At 48.1% G+C, this 17,941-nt stretch overlaps 2 protein-coding genes across 2 annotated transcripts in view; both read left to right on the top strand.

The window, feature by feature from the left end:
- The window catches only part of LOC143677142 (tumor necrosis factor receptor superfamily member 10B-like), an 83,533-nt gene that overhangs the window by 46,318 nt on the left and 19,274 nt on the right, over positions 1–17,941 (top strand). Inside the window, exons 6-7 of the mRNA XM_077152788.1 lie at positions 14,467–14,498; positions 14,913–15,089. Of these exons, the coding sequence (XP_077008903.1) occupies positions 14,467–14,498; positions 14,913–15,089 (209 nt within the window). The remainder of the gene's footprint in view (positions 1–14,466; positions 14,499–14,912; positions 15,090–17,941) is intronic.
- LOC143676701 (uncharacterized) lies at positions 1,902–14,263 on the top strand. Its single transcript, XM_077152101.1, has 6 exons — positions 1,902–1,923; positions 3,854–4,168; positions 9,618–9,748; positions 11,735–11,848; positions 12,549–12,660; positions 13,604–14,263. The coding sequence occupies exons 1-6, from the start codon at positions 1,902–1,904 to the stop codon at positions 13,771–13,773; spliced, it is 864 nt and encodes a 287-aa protein (XP_077008216.1). The 3' UTR covers positions 13,774–14,263.

The raw sequence follows: 17,941 nt of genomic DNA, 5'->3' as shown, positions 1-17,941 counted from the left end.
TGCACTCCTGAGGGCTCCGGGCTTCTGTCTGGAAAAGGGAGCATAAGGCAGGTTGTACTAGATGGACGGTTTCCAGTTCTCTGCTTCTCTATTCTTCAGCTTTTGCAACGGGGCCTCCTTATGTGGCCCTCCCAGGTCACTTACACCCTGGAATCACTGCCCCAGTTACCTTCGCATCTCTTCTCTAGCTGTTCCTTGGAGTAGGGGTGAACTCAGCCTATGTCATTCAGCCAACTTCCCAGAACTTCCATCTGTTGCATTTTCAATGAAAAATTCTGTTGGAGGCTGGAGGGCCTTAGGGAGGAGGAAGAGTGTGACGAGGTATCAGATATGAAAGAGGTTTTAGTGCTCCTGCCATTTCTGAGGAATCTGGGTGCTTGCGCTGGGCTCCCTGCTCAGATCCTGATGGCCTGATGAGTATCTGCTGCTTTGGGAGAAACTACCCTAATAAATCCACAGCAGTTACTACTGCAGGTTCTGTGGCTCAGGATTTCAGCCTCTGCTCATTTCCGCCTCTGGGTCCGCCCTGGCCGCTGTCAGCGTGTGCCGGGGCCACTTTCCTTCCGGGGCTGGGGAGGGGAGGCTGTGCTTCCAGCCGACAGGGCTTCTGGCAGGATGCCGTCCCTCAGGGTCTTTAGCTGACGCTGCCCTCGTTTCCTGCCCTGTGGGCTTCTCCACAGGCTGGCTCACAATGTGGCAGCTTGTTTCATGGAGGATGCAAGCAAGGAGAGCTACAGAGCAAGTCAGGAAGTCTGAATCACAAACTCTGTTGCCTAGTCTTGAGGGCAACTTCCAGTTTCTGTAGCCTCTTGTATTTGCTACTGTGGATCTGTCACAATGAAGAGACCGCGGTCCTACTGGCCACGTGACAAGTTAGCCTGTTGCAGTTATGTGTGTGTGTGACCCTTCATAAGTACACGTGTAGGTATGTTTATATGTGTTATTTGCACACCATACATGGACAAATCATTAGCAGAATGTGATCAGATCATTTGGGCACAGAGCAATCTTAGCTCTGCTCCCCAATTTCCTAGGGGGTGCTTTGATGAGGGGCAGATACAGTGGGATTTGTCTCACTGGAGACGCACAGTGCAATTATGAAAATCATGGTTTCTATAGGATGTTGTCATAGCCACCCCCAGTTCCTGTATTTTATTCTAGAATTTACATGGATTCTCTCTTGTGGTAGGAGGAGTTCTCTGCTGCAGAATGTAAGTAATTGTCTCCAGGTTAGATAAGAAAGGGGCCACTGTGCGATCTCACCTTTAGCATGTGATGTAAATGGACCTGAGGGAGGAGATGTTATCTAAATCTCTGCACAGCAATACACAGTAGAGCTTCATGTCACATTTGCACAAACCTCCTTTAACCAAAGTCACCAGCAATCTTTGCCCAGGAAACTCTGCCAATATAGAAATGTGAAAACCTTCCTGGAGAAAGGAACTAGGTCTGGCTCACAGCAAGGAGAATAGTTTCCAAAGGGCTCGAGCGCCAGGAGACAGATCCCTCAGTGCCACCTCAGCAGCGGCTACCACAGGCCCCCTGCAGGGGAGCGGGCGGAGGTCTGTTCCCGTGTCACCAGGGTGTCAGGAGACAGAGTGGATGGATGGGGTGATTTCTGCTCAGCATTCCTAACTCTGTACTGGCAGGGTGGTTTCAGTTCTAGTGGTCTGTGATTTGAACCCAGAGCTGCTGTTGGGGATCAGCATTGCCTCCTGGAGGAGCTGAGCCTCTCTAGCAGGCCTTACCTCGGCACAGAGACAGAGCTCATGTACCTGGGCTGGGGGGCAGGAGTCCAAAACCCTCCCCATGTTCACAGATGCATCGGGATGACTCCTAAGACTCAGCACAGAGTTGGATGCTCAGTAGGATTTATGACAATGACATAGGAAGGTTGGACCATGAGGGCAAAGGTGTGGCGGAGTATGGAATCTTCTATGTGCTGCTTCTTCCTGCTCCCTCCCCCCGTGAGAGGGCACAGGGAGTGCATCTCCCCTCCGCAAAGGAAACGAACTTACTCAGGGTGCTCGTTTAGGGCGCCAGTCACGTTGGACCACATCCTGCCCCAATTCAGCATGACATCATTCTAACCTGATCATAACCACAAGACCCTCCTACTTGGGGACAGGCCTTCAACACCCCTTAGGGAGGATACAATTCCACCCAACAGTGAGCCATGTACTCAGTTAGGGCACTGGGGGAACTCTCCTGAAACCCAAGTTCCCAGGGGTCAGGAAAGTGGCATCTCTCGCCCTCCTGTGAAGACAGCAGACATCAGCCAGCTCTGTTAAGCCTCTGCAGCAAACTCCTGGTTCTTAAATAACATGTGTGGCTATAAATTGTAGGCTATTTTTTTCATTTATCACTTTGTTTTATTTTCTTTCAAAGCTCAGTAACCATTTTAGCCCTCCTTTTCCCATGTATTCTAGTATCAGCAGAACAATTTTATTGAGAAAGTAATGCTGGGGCACTGGTCCTTGCCACCCGAGATGTTATTGGGTTGCCTTCCTTCAGGTCAAGTGAGGATAAGCCAGAGATAGCAATGCCTCAGGTGCTGCAATTTAGGGATAGAGACGGTATTGGGCTAAACCAGCAGTGCTGAAACTTTGTCTAAGGACACCTCCTAGTCCCTGATATCTGTTGGGGCCTTCAAGTGGCCAAGATGTTCACATACCAACATGAAGTCTATTTTCTAAGTCCTGTGTTAGCCTTAGCTCTAATGTGCAATGGAAGTGGTGGTTGTGATTGCAGACACTTTTGGGAGAATCAGAAGATGATACCACGCCAAAAAAAGAATCCTCTTTAGTACTGAGAAAATTCACTTCACCGGAATTGTTTCTCCCAACAAATCAAATACTTAAAAGCAAGTACCACCCATAACAGGGGTATGAATTTCTTATTCTTGGCAGACACACTCAAACCTGAGAAACGGAATTCCAGAAGAATGAATCACTTACTTTCCTTGACAGTATTTGGTGATCTTCAGCAATAACAGAATGAACTTATACAATTTTACTGTACGCTAGAACCCTCAAATACATAACTTAGAGGAATCCTTCTATCACAGTCGACGTAGTCTCACAACTATGAGAACGAAGCCATTTTATCACTTTTTTCTTATTCCCTGAGCTTGCCTGTTTTCTTAAAAAAAAAAAGGGGGGGGATAAAAATTTTCCACATTTTTGCTTTTCCTATTTTAAAAGATTTGCATCTGCCTCCATCTTAGAAATGGATCTAGTCCACATCTGCTACAGGGGCCTGTGGGCTGTAGGTGGGGGTGGGGAGCCATGTGCGGCTCTGCCGAGTCCTGGGTGTTGAGGCCATTTACAGGACACAGGCATATGGCTTCAGTAAACTGGGCTTTAGCCCTCAGCCCCATGATGTTTCATTTCTTCAATGGGGCTCAAAAGAAAGCATTTTGTTAACATTCTATGGAGAATTTAGAAGCAGGGAATCCCTGATTTTGCAGAGAATTTGGGAAAACAAAACAAAACAAACAGCTGTGTATTTCCCACCCAGCCTCAATCCCAGAGAGTAAACGGAAATGGGCATTTCTTTTGTTTCTTCTCTTTTCTAACTAAGAAGAAAATGAGTCCTTGGAAGAACTGGTGAAATGCCTGGAGCTGAAGATAAATACATGTTAACTTCAGGAGGGATGGAAGAGGTAAATAAGGTGGGGAGGGACAGGGACCTGGCTGCAATGGAGAGAATTGAAGCTGCTTTCCCCCTGCACAGCTCTACTCTTAACTTTTACCTTAAAGTTTGTTTTAGATCAATATTTCCAGTCATCCCTGAGGCCAGGAGGGCAGGTCTGTCTCCACACCCCGTCCCAGCCCCTGGTTGCACAATCCAGAAGCCAGTAGAAACAAAGGTAGCGCAGGGCCCCAGGCTAGCAGGGGTTTACACACGCTCGGGAACGCACCGACTGAATCCGGACTGAGTATTTCGGGGTCGCAGCCCCGCGAGCCGCCGCAGACCAGGAGCGCCCCGGCGCAGCATGCCGCCGCGAGGCCAGAGCGCACTGGGCGCCTCGGGGACCGCGGCCGGGCCCGGGACAGCCCCAGCTCCCAGGGCAGCAGCAGGAGCCACACCTGGGCTCCGCGGCCCCCGCAGCGCGCCCTGGGGACCCCTGAACCTTCTCTTCGCGGCCATCTGCGTCCTGCTGCCGGTGAGTCGGCCGCCCGGGTTCCCGGCTGGGAAGCGCGCGCGGGGCTGGGGGGCGGCGGGCGCCGGGGTGGGGGGGGCGGGGGCCCGGCGGCCGCGCACCTGGGGCCCGGCAGGGCGGGGCAGGAGCGCGTCCCGGCCCGGGCGGAGGGGACAGGCGCCCGCCTCTCTCCTGCCGGCTCCCCTACCCTGCTGGCCAGGTGGACAGGCCCCGGGAGTGAATTTCAGAGCCGCCGAGGGGAGAGGAATGAAGTTTGAACCCTGAGCAAACAGCGAAGGACACTGTTTCCCTGTAACTGAGCCACAGGATGATTTTCTTTAATTTTTCTTTTCTTCCCTTTCCTTTCAGTTTCAGACAAATGTTTTCATTTTCTTGTCTGCCATTCATTTTCTTGTCTGCCAATACCTGCAGTGTTGTGTATAAAGGCGGACACCCAGCATTGCTCATTCCAGTAGTACAGATTGGTTTAACATCTTAAATTTAATAGATCTTACTTATTGTATCAACAGTGTAAAAGTAACGAAACAAAAACAAAACAACTATCCCCACATCTTAATAGATGCACAAAAAGCATTCATTTAAGTTGAACACTCATGCTGTTTGAAAAAACAAACAACTCATCTCTGGAACAGATGCAATTTCCTCTATCTGATAAGAGGAACGTAAAAAAGCTATCTGTATGGTGAAATATTGAATGACTTCCTATGAATACTGTCAGCAAAGCCAAGAGTTTTCAGGTCATCACACGTGTTCAGCTTGTACCGGAGCTCCTGGTCAGTGCAGGAAGGCAGGGAGAAAAGGTACAAGATGGAAAAGGAAGAAATATAACTTCTTCATTTGCAGATAACAATCACTAGACCTAATAAGTGAATCTGTCAGGTCTCAGGCACAAGGTCAACATACAAAAATTCGTTTATTTCTATATCCGAACAGGAAATTATTGATATGATTCAATTCAAAGTTCTCTTTTTAAAAAAGCATCAGAAACATAAAATATAAAATTTTTAAATTTCACTTGAAAGATGGTCAGAAAACATAAAATCATAGACATGCAGACCTTTACACAGAAACTGCCAAACATTGCTGACAGAAGTTAAAGAAGACCTAAATAAACGGGAATATATGATTTGGAAGACTCCACACTGTTATTTCTCCCTAAACTGATGTGTGTTAAGAGTGAATTCATTCCCAGTGTCAATCTTAATCTTACTAGGCATTTTTGTAGGAATCGACAAGCTTATTCTAAAGTGAATTCCAAAATACCAAGGTCCTAGAATAAGCAAAACAATACTGAAAAAGAAGAACAAAATTTACATACTGTGTTTACTTTGAAATTGTTTCATAATAGAAAGTTGATGGAAAATTATTCCATATTAGAAAATCAATGGAAAGAAGCCCTAAGAGGGAGTCAGCGAAAACAGGAAGGACTTTAGGACATATGATAAAGCAACAGTAATTAAAACAATGCAATACTACAGCTAGAAGTAAAAACCTAAAATTGCGGAACTGGAACCCATGTGAAATTCTGGAAAATGTTCTACAAGTAATTGTGGTGCTGTGCTTTGAAATTTATTCCTTTTCTCTATATAGGTTATTTTTTTCACACACACAAAAAAGAAGAAAAATGTAACCCAGGTCTCCTTCCATGGGGGAGACCTGAGTTCAATTCCTGGACCATGCGCTCCCCCTCCAAAAAAAAGAAGGACAAAAAGTCAATTGTGATGATAAAAATTATTTAAGCCTCTAGCCTCCTCTATTCTAGAGCAGGCAGAAGGAAAAAAAATCTGAGAGGATCGTTTGGTAGCCCATGACAGACTCTGGGATCTGTCCTTGTTTTGAAGAGTGCTTTGAAAATTATTGCTTTTTTATTTCTTCACTTTGTATATATGTTATACTATACAATTAAAAAGTAAAAAAAATACAATGCGGTAGCATCCTAAGGTAGGGCAAACAAATCAATGGAACAGAATAGACAGCATATAATAGACCCAAATTTGTATAGTCATTTACTTTTCTAGCAGGTGTCAAAACAACGGAATTGGGAAAGGAAAGAAATTGCAAAAAATGATGATATGACAAGGGATGTTCAGATAGAAAAATGAATGTTAACTTCTACATCACGCTACACTCAAAATTTAATTTGGATAGAGCTTTACGTAACCCCAACACCTTAATCAGTAAAGCTTCTTGAAGAATAAATACCTCAGAGAGTTCCTTAGCACCTGGAGGATGGGTGAAAGATTCGCATGCAGAACACACGGCAACAACCTCAAAATTTTTAACTATGGCTCATTGTATAACCCAAGTAAGGAAATGAATAGGCAATCTGCACCTGGGGAAATAGTTCATATTTTATATATTTTCATATATATATATATATATATATATATATATATATATATATATATACATGATTTGGAAGACTCCATACTGTGATTTCATATATATATATATGTATATATATATATATGAAAAAAGTTTATTACCCACTGCATGAAAAAAAATGCCTATAACTCATTAATGTAAAAATCCTCACACAGTATAAAGTGGATAAAATATTTAACTTCATGAAAGATGATACGCAAATGATCAATAACTGGAGGAAAAGCTCTCTGATGTCACTAATCATTGGGAAAATGTATCCTAAAACCACAATTGTTCTAGTTTGCTAGCTGCCAGAATGCAATATACCAGAAATGGCTTTTAAAAGGGGGAATTTAATAAGTTGCTAATTTTTAGTTCTAAGGCCGAAAAAAAAGTCCCAATTAAAGCTTTTAAAAAGGGGAATTTAATGAGTTGCTAGTTTACAGTTCTAAGGCCGAGAAAATGTCCCAATTACAAGTTTATAGAAATGTCCAATCAAAGACATCATCCATCCAGGGAAAGATACCTTGGTTCAAGAAGGCTGATGAAGTTCAGGGTTTCTCTCTCAAGTGAGAAGGCACATGGTGAACACAGTCACGGTTTCTCTCTTGGCTGGAAGGGCACATGGCGAGCATGACGTCATCTGCTAGCTTTCTCTCCTGGCTTCCTGTTTCATGAAGCTCCCTGGAAGGCGTTTTCCTTCTTCATCTCCCAAGCACTGGCTAGTGGATTCTCTGCTTCATGGTGCTGCAGCATTCTCTGCTCTCTCTGAATCTCCTTCATTCTCCAAAATGTTTCCTATTTATAGGACTCCAGAAACTTATCAAGACACACCCAAGTGGTTGGAGACATGCCTCCACCTAATCCAGTTTAACAACTACTCTTGGTTAAATCACATCTCCAGGGAGATGATCTAATTACAGTTTCAAACATACAATGCTGAATAGGGATTAGAAGAAATGGCTGCCTTTACAAAATGGAATTAGGATTAAAACATGGCTTTTCTAGGGTCCATACATCCTTTCAAACCAGCACAACAATGGATACCATTACATGCCCACCAGATTGGCTAAAGTTAAAACGAGTGGCCACGGCCAATGCTGGTAAAAATGTAGAGCAGCTGGGGCTCTCCTGTATTGTTGATGGGAGGGTAAAATGACAAAAGAAACGTTTGAAACTATTCTGTGAGAGTGTTACGAAATTAAATGCAACCCTCCACTTTGAATCTTCATTCCATTCTTAGGTGTTTCCTAAAACCAGATAAAGACCTGTATGAGAATGTGCCATAGCACCTTTATCTTAATAGCCAAAAGCTGGAAATGGCTCAGGGGTCTACTAGCAGAGAAACAGATAAACAAATGGTGAAACTGGGGTATAGGTATAAAGAGAGGCTATTTCATTTTAAAAAAGAGGAACAAAGTCCCTTCTACATGAAAAAAACATAGAACATTCTCGAAAACAGCTTGATGAGTGAAAGAAGATGCATAGAAATGAGGATATGTATTTGAAATTCTATAAATGGCTAAACTAATCCCTGGTGGGAAAATATGGCCTCTTGGAGTAGTGTGATAGGTTAGGATAAACTGTGGAGGGACAGGAAGAAATTTTCTGAGGTTTTGATAATGTTCTATGATCTGGGGAAGGGATTTAATCTACACTTGTGAAGTGCATCTGTCAGAACTTGCGAAGCAGTACATTTCACCATAAATTTTGCCATAAAAATCTTTTTAAAAATTCTTGAACTAGTGAGTGGGACATACGTTGAATTATATACAGGAGAAGTATACTATATTTGTAAGTGAAATGCATCTGCTTCATAAGATAGATAAAAGGAGAAGAGTGGATAGAGGAATAAATGGGAAAATATCGCAAAATTTTAAATGTACTATTCAGGTGGTAGGTAGATGGGTGCTCATTGCACAAGTCTTTACACTTTTTTTGTTGGCTTGAAATTATTTCATAATAGAGAGTTTGATGAAAAGAAGCCCTAAGAGGGAGTCAGAGAAAACAGGAGGGATTATGTTCCTCAGAAGAGAGAAAGGAGACACAGACACTGAGTGAACTCAGAGCATGCCCAGCTGTGAAAGGGGGGGAGGCCTGTGGGACACATGTCAAGTAGGCTGTCTCCAAGCCCTAGAGAGGCTTTTGTGTGTTACAGGGCTGCATTTTATCCTCGTTAGATCCAGGCGGTAGAAACGGGACCAACACAAGCAGATTTTTCTTTAGCCATTTTCCCCCATTAATTTACTATTATTGCATTTGAAAGTATACTCACAATTTTAGAAAAGTGGCAAAAAACATGAAAAGAAACCTGTCTCCTAAGTACAAGCTTCCTACACAAGGCACAGCACTGCTAAATGCTTTAGTGGGTGTTGCCTACAAAAAAAAGGAATTCTCCCGCATCACCCCAGCTCCACTTGCGAAATAAGAAAATTTGCAAGACACACTAGTGGTCCCTAATCCTCAGTCGCCATTCTGATTCTTCCAGATGCCCCATGTCTTTAGGCAACAGATGTCCTGGCCCTAATATTTTTGTATTTGTATTTGTCTGACTCTCTGCTGTTAGTGGGACCTGGACCAGTTTATTTGGCAACAGCTTATCAGGAGTCTATTAAAACAAGAAGTTTATTATGTAGCATTTAATCATGTTTTCTGCTTTTCTCATGTTTGAATAACCCTCTTTGAAAAGAAGTATGCATGTGTATGTGTAAGTGAGAGAAGGACGATAGTCACAGCTGTGCAGTCAAGTACTAGAATTAAATAAGCCAAAAAATGAATGGGCATTTCTGTGGTTAGGTGGGTTGAATGTGGTTTTTATTTCAATACAAATTTCCCCTCCACTTGGCTACATTTCCTGGAATGAATGCATTTTATTTTATCATAAAGATGACTGAGAGTTTCAAGTGTATGTAGTTTGGGTGGCACCAAAACACAAAGGGGTAAATATGAATGTTAAAAAAGTGTTTGAGGGTTTAGAGCTGGAAGAAAATTACAAGTTTGGACTTGAGGCTGGGAAGGGATGGGGTATGTATCCTGGGATGGGTGGAGGCCAGAAGCCACTCACTCTGTCCCTGTTCTGTCCCCATAGGTCCTCGCGGGCTCAGCACCAACCCCAGAGCAGGTCGGGTTGACAGGCTCAAGGCTGCCTCCCAGCGATCACCGTGCCCCCAGGAGCACTCTAACGCTGACCTCTGCCCTTTGCACCAGCCTCGTGTCCAGGTTCGTCCAGCTTCCTGGGCCCTGCAGTCCCTGTTCCTTCACCCACAGACAGTGATTTGCTGGGTGTCAACCATGGGGTCCCGGAGGACACAGGCCCTGGATGCAGCAGCCTTTCCTTTTGGACAAATGTGACATCAGAGTCACAGGATAAAGAACCGTGAAGGAGGATGGAGGATGTGTGAGACAGGCAGGGCTGGAGAGGACCCCTGGGATGGAGACTCGAGACTGGAATCCTGAGGCGGGCAGGGCCCAGTGGTCAGTGAGCCAGGCCAGAGCGCATCAAAGGAAGGGACGGCAAGACGCTGGGCCTCAGAGTGGCAGGAGCTCTGAGTGCTCCAGCAAAGGCTGGGGCAGCTGAGGGGCGAGGAGGGCGATGGGGTCAGAGGGACGTGGCGGGCAGATCACAGGGCCTTGGGCACCACATGCGGAGCTCTGGTTTCATTTTACCAGCAAGCCGGGTCCCTGAGAGCTTTCAGGAGGGGACTGATGGCCTCTGCGTTGTGTTTGCAAGTGCTCGCTCAGGGTAGGATGGAGAGGGGAAGGTCAGAGGCAGGAGGGGCTGCCATGGCTTCCTGGCAGTGGGAAGAGCAGGAGGGCAGCAGTGTGTGCGACCCGAGGCTGAGGCTCTGAAGCAGACCCTCCTGTGCCCTGGGGAGTGTGTCCCAGGTTACGTGTGATCCTCTGAGCTGGGGGCAGCAGAAGACACCCCTGGGGATGTGGACCATCGTTTTTGGCTCACACACGTGTGTGAAGGTCTCCTGTGCAAAGGCTCCCAGAGCTGACACATGGATAGTGTAATGGGTTTTAAAAATGCATGGAAAGAACTTGCATTTCCTCTTTGTAGCGTGTGCACCATAGGAGAGGCTGCCTGTGCCCTGAGCCTTGGGAAGCCCCCAGTGGACACATGTGCTTGTCACGGTGTCAGAGTGCAGGAGGGACGCCCCGCCTGACACACGCCTTCAGAGCTGAAGGCAGGGGGCCTCGGCCAGGCTCCAGGGAAAAGAGGGTTACCCCATCTCTTGATTATCCCACGCCATTTTCAAACATCACACTCTACTGTTATAAAGGTCATCTCATTACACATTAACTAAGAATATTTTAAGATGAAATTGTGGTTTTGGAGTAGGTTTCAACCTTGGTAAGTGTGGATCAGGGAAAGGGGAGGTTGATGGCGCAGGCACAGTCAGGGTCCCTGAAGGAGCCCGGCCCTGCAGGTGGGGGGCAGCTGGAGACCGGGGCCCCGGGCAGTTCCTGGCCTCCTGGGCTGAGGCCTGGGGAGCGCCCTTCCCTCCAGGCCGGCACTGAGCCCTTTCTTGGGTCATCTTTGGACACCCCAGCAGGACCCATTCCTGCAGCCACACATCTCCCCTGGAATAAATTGACAGGAGCTTTATTTGCTGACTGCTCCTTGTTGTTTCCCTGCTTCTGCCCTTGTCTGTGTCCTCACCACCTGTGAGCTCCTGAGGGATAGGGGATGATAGTCTCTTCTGCGGGTATCCAGTGTCCAGGGCAGCTCTGACCCCGGCCTTAGTCGTTGGGCAGATTTGCCTGCCCATTGAGTCCCTGACACGTGTCTAATCCCTACCAAGAAGGGCTGGAAGGGAAGTAGCCACATCAAATTCAAAGACTTACGATGGGTGTAAAATGGGATCTATTTCATTCTCTTATACTGATTATATATTTTAAGTGATAATATTTGTGATAAACAGGGTTAATAAATTGTTAAAATCAATTTTCCTTTTTCTTTTCGTATGTGTCCACTAGAAAATTTAAATTTCATGAGTGGCTTGTATTATATTCTGTTGACTGGTGCTGCTCTAGGTTATATAGCAGCTGTAGAATGGAGAGAGGTAAACAGATCTGGGAAGAGTCCATTTTCCCCTTAGGGTTCCCGGATGGCCTGGAGGAGAGTGTTGCCCACTCCCCAACCCCGCCTGCCTCTGGGCCCCTATGACAATCACTCAACAGCTTTTCTCTTCATCCCAGGATTTCATATGTCTGGAAGTGGTAGAAACTGCACCCAATGCCAGTCTGGAGTTGAGTACACCAGTCATTCGAACGCCCTGTCTTCCTGCTTACGCTGCACAGTTTGTAACTCAGGTACAGATATGGGGCTCCATGCCTGGAGTTGGGGTGCAGGATGATGAGATTGGAATTGTAGCCAAAGTTGAATTAAGAATCCTGGATTCTCACCTTATCTCTGAGCTAACAAAGCAAAACAGCAGGTATTTAGGTATTATTTCCCCATCCATTTGGAGGGGAAATCTTTTAAACTCTCACCTGGAAGGCGTCGATAATAATCTGTGTCTCTATATGGAGGCCAGTGTGGTGACAGCCCAGGAGAGGGTGCAGGGGCGTGGAGAAGAGCTCAGCCTGCGCTGGGGCTGGGGTCAGGGCCTGGGCTCTGGACTCGTGGAGAGGGGCTCAGCCTCAGCCTCATGCCCACAGCCTCTTCCCCACCCCTCTGCAGGGCCGGCACTCGGGGGATTTCCCCAAAGTTCCTCTCCATGCAGGGTGCCTTGCACTATTACCCACCCATTGCCAGGGACCCAATGACCTAAAGGATTGTGCTCCTGAACCCATGCACTAAATAATGAAGCATGCCCAGTGCTTCATAAGCGTGAGCACAGCTAGGGGTGTGTGGTCACACTCTTGCTGTGCCTCATGTGTGGTGCCCCTGAAACCAGCCTCGGCTCCACGTGGGGACCTGAGTTGAGCTGAGAGTGGAGGATGTGGGTGGTGAAGAAGGGCTGGGGACAAGCAGGGAAGCTCACCTCTGACCCTTATGCTCTGTCCACAGATGAAGATGAGATCAGTCCCTGCATCCGGACCAGGGACAAGCAGTGTTAGTGCAAACCTGGTACTTTCCATGGAAAAGACTACCTGGAGTTCTGCCAGAAGTGCAAGACTTGGTGAGCCCAGGAGCACAGGAGCTCCCCACACATCCCGAGACGCCCAGGCCTCCTTCCACCCTGTTCTCCCCCTGCTTCCATGGAGCCCCTCCACCCTGAGGACACCCCTGGGTCTGCGGGCTCTTCCGAGCTGGGGGTCAGCCCCTCCTCACCCACCTGCCTGTTCCCACCACTGCCCCCTACACCGCCCCCACTCACCCCTTCCTCAGCCTGAGTCCCTCAGGCAGGGACCCTTCTCCATGGGCACAGGGGCCAGGGCTGAGGGCCTCGATAGCATTAGCGGACATGTTTGATTGCTTTTGCAATCCAAAGAATTCACTGATGGCCGTCCATCTTGGATTATATTCATCTTTTCACCAATGCAGACATAATAGACACTCGAACGTGCTTATCTGGAAGCAACCCGTGAAGTCCGAGCGCCCTCAGCCCGCACAGTCACCAAGAGGCTGGGTGGGCAGCTCCTCCCACCCTGCCCCGAGGCCTGAGCCGGCTCAGCCTGCCGCCCCCTCGCCCGCTCCCTCCATAAGGCCCGGCCTGCCCCTCTCTGGGGCTTCAGGGGCCTCCCGTTCCCTCCCCCTTCTCTCCCCTGCTGTGCCTGCTGTGTGCTGGGCCCAGGCAGGCCCAGGTCAGGCAGCCGGGGCAAAGGGCGAGTCTGTTCAGTGCAGCTGCTGGAGGAGGGGCTCAGCTGACACCCCACCTGGAGAGAAGTGGCCCCTCACCTGCCCAGGTGGCTGCGGGAAGATGCGGCCCCTGAGGCATAGTAGGCTCAGATCCTCCCCCATACTCCACTAGGGACAGGGCGGAGACCCTGAGCCCTGGGGTCACAGAAGCAGTTTCCTCCCCTACTAACTTGTCGGGGGGCATTGGGGAGAGGACCATCCCTCTCTCTTCCCCTCCCCAGCCCTCACCACGGCTCCCTTCTCTACCCCCGTGTCTGCACTAGGTGCCCGGATGGGATGGTGGAGGCGAGTCCCTGTACCGCCTGGAGAGATCTCGCGTGTGTCCACCAAAGCACAGGTACCGTACCAAGGGCATTGCGGAATGTTTCCGGGGAGCAGGTGGACAGTGGCCCGGGCTCTCCTGCCTCTCCCTCTCCTCCCTCAGGTGTTCTGAGCATCGTCATTGGGCCTCTGGTCGCGGTTTTCCTGCTTGTGTGTGTGGTGGGCATTCTATGGAAGAAGGACGCTATTCCAGGTGAGGAGGGGGTGGGAGGAAGATGGGCCCTGGGACCCCTGCTGCCAAGACCCTCTCACACGGCTTATTTCTGGCAGACGAGACTGCGCTGTGCTCTGTCTACCAAATGCTATTGGGCTGTGAGACCAGTTCTACCATGATGCTCTCATCACCCCTATCTCCCTTGGGGGGCCCTCTCCTCAACCCATCTGCCCCCACAGGGCCTGCATGCATCCACCCTCACCTCGGTGCTGCCCTCCCTTCCCTCCATGTCCCAGAGGATGGGGACGCTCCTTCCTTGTCCAGGCCCCTCCAGGCCAGAGTGGCCATTTACTCCTTGCTTGGTTGACAAGAGTCAAGAGGCGAGGTGGTCAGAGGGGTTCACACACAGAATCAGAAGGAAATTTTCATTCAGGCTGATATTCTCTTTATTTCCTCTCAGTTTCTCCCTCCCTGATGCATCCTGAGATGCAAATGGCCTGTCCTTGCCCTCCCCGCCTCCTGTTTCCAGGTTCTCAGTGTTCGTTGTCACTGTGTGAGCCTCTAGTGACATCCCCAATGGATATGCCCTTGGGGAGGATGGAGCCGCAGAGAGGTGCCCCAGTTTCTAAATGAGACCCTCTTCTCTTCCAGGTTGTGGAGGACGTTCCAGCTACATGATGAGAGTGAGTTGTTTGTCCCTCCTGGAGAGCCCCAGTGCCCCTGAACTTCTCCTGTGCTCACTCCCAGCTCTGAGTATTTGCCTGTTGGCTCTGGGGTGACTGTAAGAGGCAAAGGTGCAGGCTGAGCCCCAGAGCCCTGCTGGCAGTGCTGCACCATGTCTTACCTCCTGCTTGTGAGGCCCACGCATGCCCTCACCCCTGCACCTGGGGGTTGAGTGGTGACAGTCGAGCCAGGTGAAGCCTCATGAGTCCAGCACCAGGTCGTGGTGCCAACAGCAGGGGCCTGGGGGTGTGGGGCCTCTGTGTCCTGGGGGGACACCCCTGGGAGCGGGACGACGACAGGACCCACCACACCCAGGGGTCCCTGCAGGAGCCACTGTGTGGACCCCTGAGCCCCTGTGTTTTTGCCTTCCCAAGGTCATGATGAGGAGTTGGCGCTTTCCAAGAGGGCCTGAATCAAAGGAGAATGTTCACAACCAGATGCTGAGCTCCTCACTGTCCATCCTGGACTCTGCACAGGAAACCCAAGGCCAGGATCAGGCAGAGCTGCCGGGAGCTGCTGCCCCGAAGCCTGTGGAAGCAGAACCCATCCTGGTGAGGGATGGGCTAGGGGTGCCCTCGCTGCCGCCTGGGGCTCCTGGTAGAAAGGGGGAAGTGGGGGAGCCCAGGCGGCTGTCCTGGCCCTGGGGGCAGGGTGGACGTGGGAGAGGTGGGAGCCGAAGTGAGGGTGAGTCGTCCCTGCAGGGGGCCAATGCTCACCCGGACAGAGCAGCTCGTTCTGCACAGCTTAGGAGTTTATTCCTCAGGATGTTAGACGTTTCCAATTATTGAAATCGTTTCCAGTGATATGTGAGTGGAAATCTGGCCATGCTGGATGCCTGGCTTCCTACAGGATGTAGAATTTCTTGGTCAATGTGTGCAGTGTACACACACTCACACACACAAACATGCACTGTTTTGCTTCTCATAAAGGGTTTGGCAGTTTTGAGCTGACATTGGCTGCTCCTTTAAAAATTTTTTGATAACTAGACAAAAATTAGTGGGTTTAAATATTTGTTTTTCTATTGGCTAACGTTTCACAATTTATTCACCATTTCAATCCCAATTTTTACAATTGTCCTCTTACGATTTTTGTGCTGCCTGTTAGCATTTTACCATGAAGACACAGTCTTTGTCCCCTGCATTTTCTCCCATACAAATGATAGATTCCTAATTCTGTTTGCCTTTTCATTTTGTCTAGTATTTTAAATGTATCGTAGTTTTAAATTTTTCCTAATTAAATCTGTTGATACGTTTATTTTCATTTTATTCATAAACTTAGAAAGTCCTTTCCCCAACATAAGATAGGATGAAGTCTCTAATTTCGCAGGGAGGATTCATTTTCAGTGTTTGATTGGTACCATTCAGCTACATAATTTGATGGAAATTTAATTTGTGAAACCAAATGTATGAGGAGCTGCCAGAATGATTGTGAGTATCTCGTGTCTACAAGGTCATGTAATAACGGATTGTTTCCACTGTGTGGCCTTGGTCCCTCCTTTAAGCCGTGTTCTAGTTTGCTAGCTGCTGGAATGCAACACACCAGAGACGGATTGGCTTTTAATAAAAGGGGATTTATTTTGTTGGTTCTTCAGAGGAAAGGCAGCTAACTTTCCACTGAGGTTCTTTCTTACGTGGAAGGCACAAGATGGTCTCTGCTGGTCTTCTCTCCAGGCCCCTGGGTTCCAATAACTTTCCCCGGGATGACTTCTTTCTGCATCGCCAAAGGCCTGGGCTGAGCTGCGAGTGCTGAGATGAGGAATGCCGAGCTGCTTAGGCTGGGCTACTTGGGGCTCTCTCATTTAAGCACCAGCCAGTTAAGTCAAACGTCACTCATTGCAGCAGACATGCCTTCTAACTGACAGCAGATGTAATTAGCAACAGATGAGGTTCACATACCATTGGCTTATGTCTGCAGCAACAAGACTAGGTATGCTCACCTGGCCAAGCTGACAACTGAATCTAACTAACACATGCCGCGTCACATTTCCCTGTGGGCAGGGCTCTCTGTCCAGCTGCGCTGCTCGGGGCCCTGAGCTTTCTTGCATCAGTGCCACGGGACTTTTTTGTTTGTATTTTCCAGAATAAGGAGGTAGAATATTTATCAAGAACACGTGTGAGAGGACACGTGGGCCCTCTCAGAAAGACAAATGAGTGAGACAAGAGGGACTAGGCAGTGTGGGGCCATTTTCTTTTTCTTTAATATGGGCAGGTACCGGGAATCGAACCCAGGTCTGCAGCACACCAGGCAAGAAATCTACCACTGAGCCACCATTGCCCGCCTGCCATTTGCTTTTATAGATTAGCATCACTTACTTCCCTCCTCTTCCTTGTGCTGGGCACTCCCTCCTACCCTCCTTTCTCTCCAGGACGCTGTCTGGTGGTAGGTAGTACATTTGGGTGGTCAGTTGGCGTCACTCTTCTCCATAGATGACTCCCTCACGTGGAGGTCATTTGGCTTCACATGTGTCAGCTGCTGATTATTGTTTCCCATAAGTGGCTAGCCCTGGGAAAGTTGTCTGTCCAGGACATAGGCCCTCCTGATTTGATTAACTGTCCTTGCCGAAGGGCTTCCTTATATATATGATTTTTCCTCACTCCTGTCTCTCCCTATTCTAGCCAGCCTCAAATCCCCCCTCTGAGAGTTCTCACCCCTTTATCTTAATGGGTGTTGAGGATGAATGTCTTTCTCTCTAGCTACTCTGGCTTGTCAGAGGGTGAGGTCCTGCCTGATGGGGTACCGAACTTTCTTGCTAACTCATTTAAGGTGAGAGGGGAGCAGTCCACAGGGGTGGAATGGCTGGAAGTCCTTGCATCAGCATTACTTTGGTGGGAAAGGCTTCTAGCCTGGAAGAAAGAAACTTGGTGAGAAGCTTTAAAATGCTAGGACTGATCAATAGCAAGAGGTTAGAATGAGTGGGCCTACGAGATGCATTAGCCAGAACTGGGGAAGAGAGAAGGAAATGACCATTTCTCAGGTCAAAGAGTAAATTTTAACTGTGCAGCTTGCTCCTGCTTAACTGGGTAGTAAATGGCACATGTACTAATTTAAGGGATACAGGAATGAGGCTTAGAAGGAGCTTGATTAATTGGGTTGCTTCTTTGGCTGCCATGTCAGCCTGGTTATTTCCTTGAGAGATGTTCATGTTAATTTTTTGAGGACCAGGGTAATGGATTACCACTGTTTTTTGTTGTTGCATTTAAGAAATTGAGTATCTCTTGGTTGTGTTTAATTGGATAAAGGCTTCACTCTTTCAACACTGCTGCTTGAGCATACAGGACTATCCTTTTCCTAGTTGTAGAACTCAGATGAGGGCAACTGGTTTGTTTTCTGAGCTAACGTCCCTGGGGAAGGATTTTGCTTTATTAAATTGGGAGCCCTCATTGCTTAAGAGAATAGAAGGAAT

This window comes from Tamandua tetradactyla, chromosome 3, assembly GCF_023851605.1.
Source record: "Tamandua tetradactyla isolate mTamTet1 chromosome 3, mTamTet1.pri, whole genome shotgun sequence".
Taxonomy (NCBI): Eukaryota; Metazoa; Chordata; class Mammalia; order Pilosa; family Myrmecophagidae; genus Tamandua; species Tamandua tetradactyla.
This window is presented reverse-complemented; position numbering and strand designations above follow the sequence as displayed.

Coding starts and splice junctions, on each gene's coding strand:
- LOC143676701 (XM_077152101.1), top strand. CDS start 1,902: ATGAGGGCAAAGGTGTGGCGGA. Junction 1,924..3,853: donor GAGGGCAAAGGTGTGGCGGA/GTATGGAATCTT, acceptor TGCACAATCCAG/AAGCCAGTAGAAACAAAGGT. Junction 4,169..9,617: donor CCATCTGCGTCCTGCTGCCG/GTGAGTCGGCCG, acceptor CTGTCCCCATAG/GTCCTCGCGGGCTCAGCACC.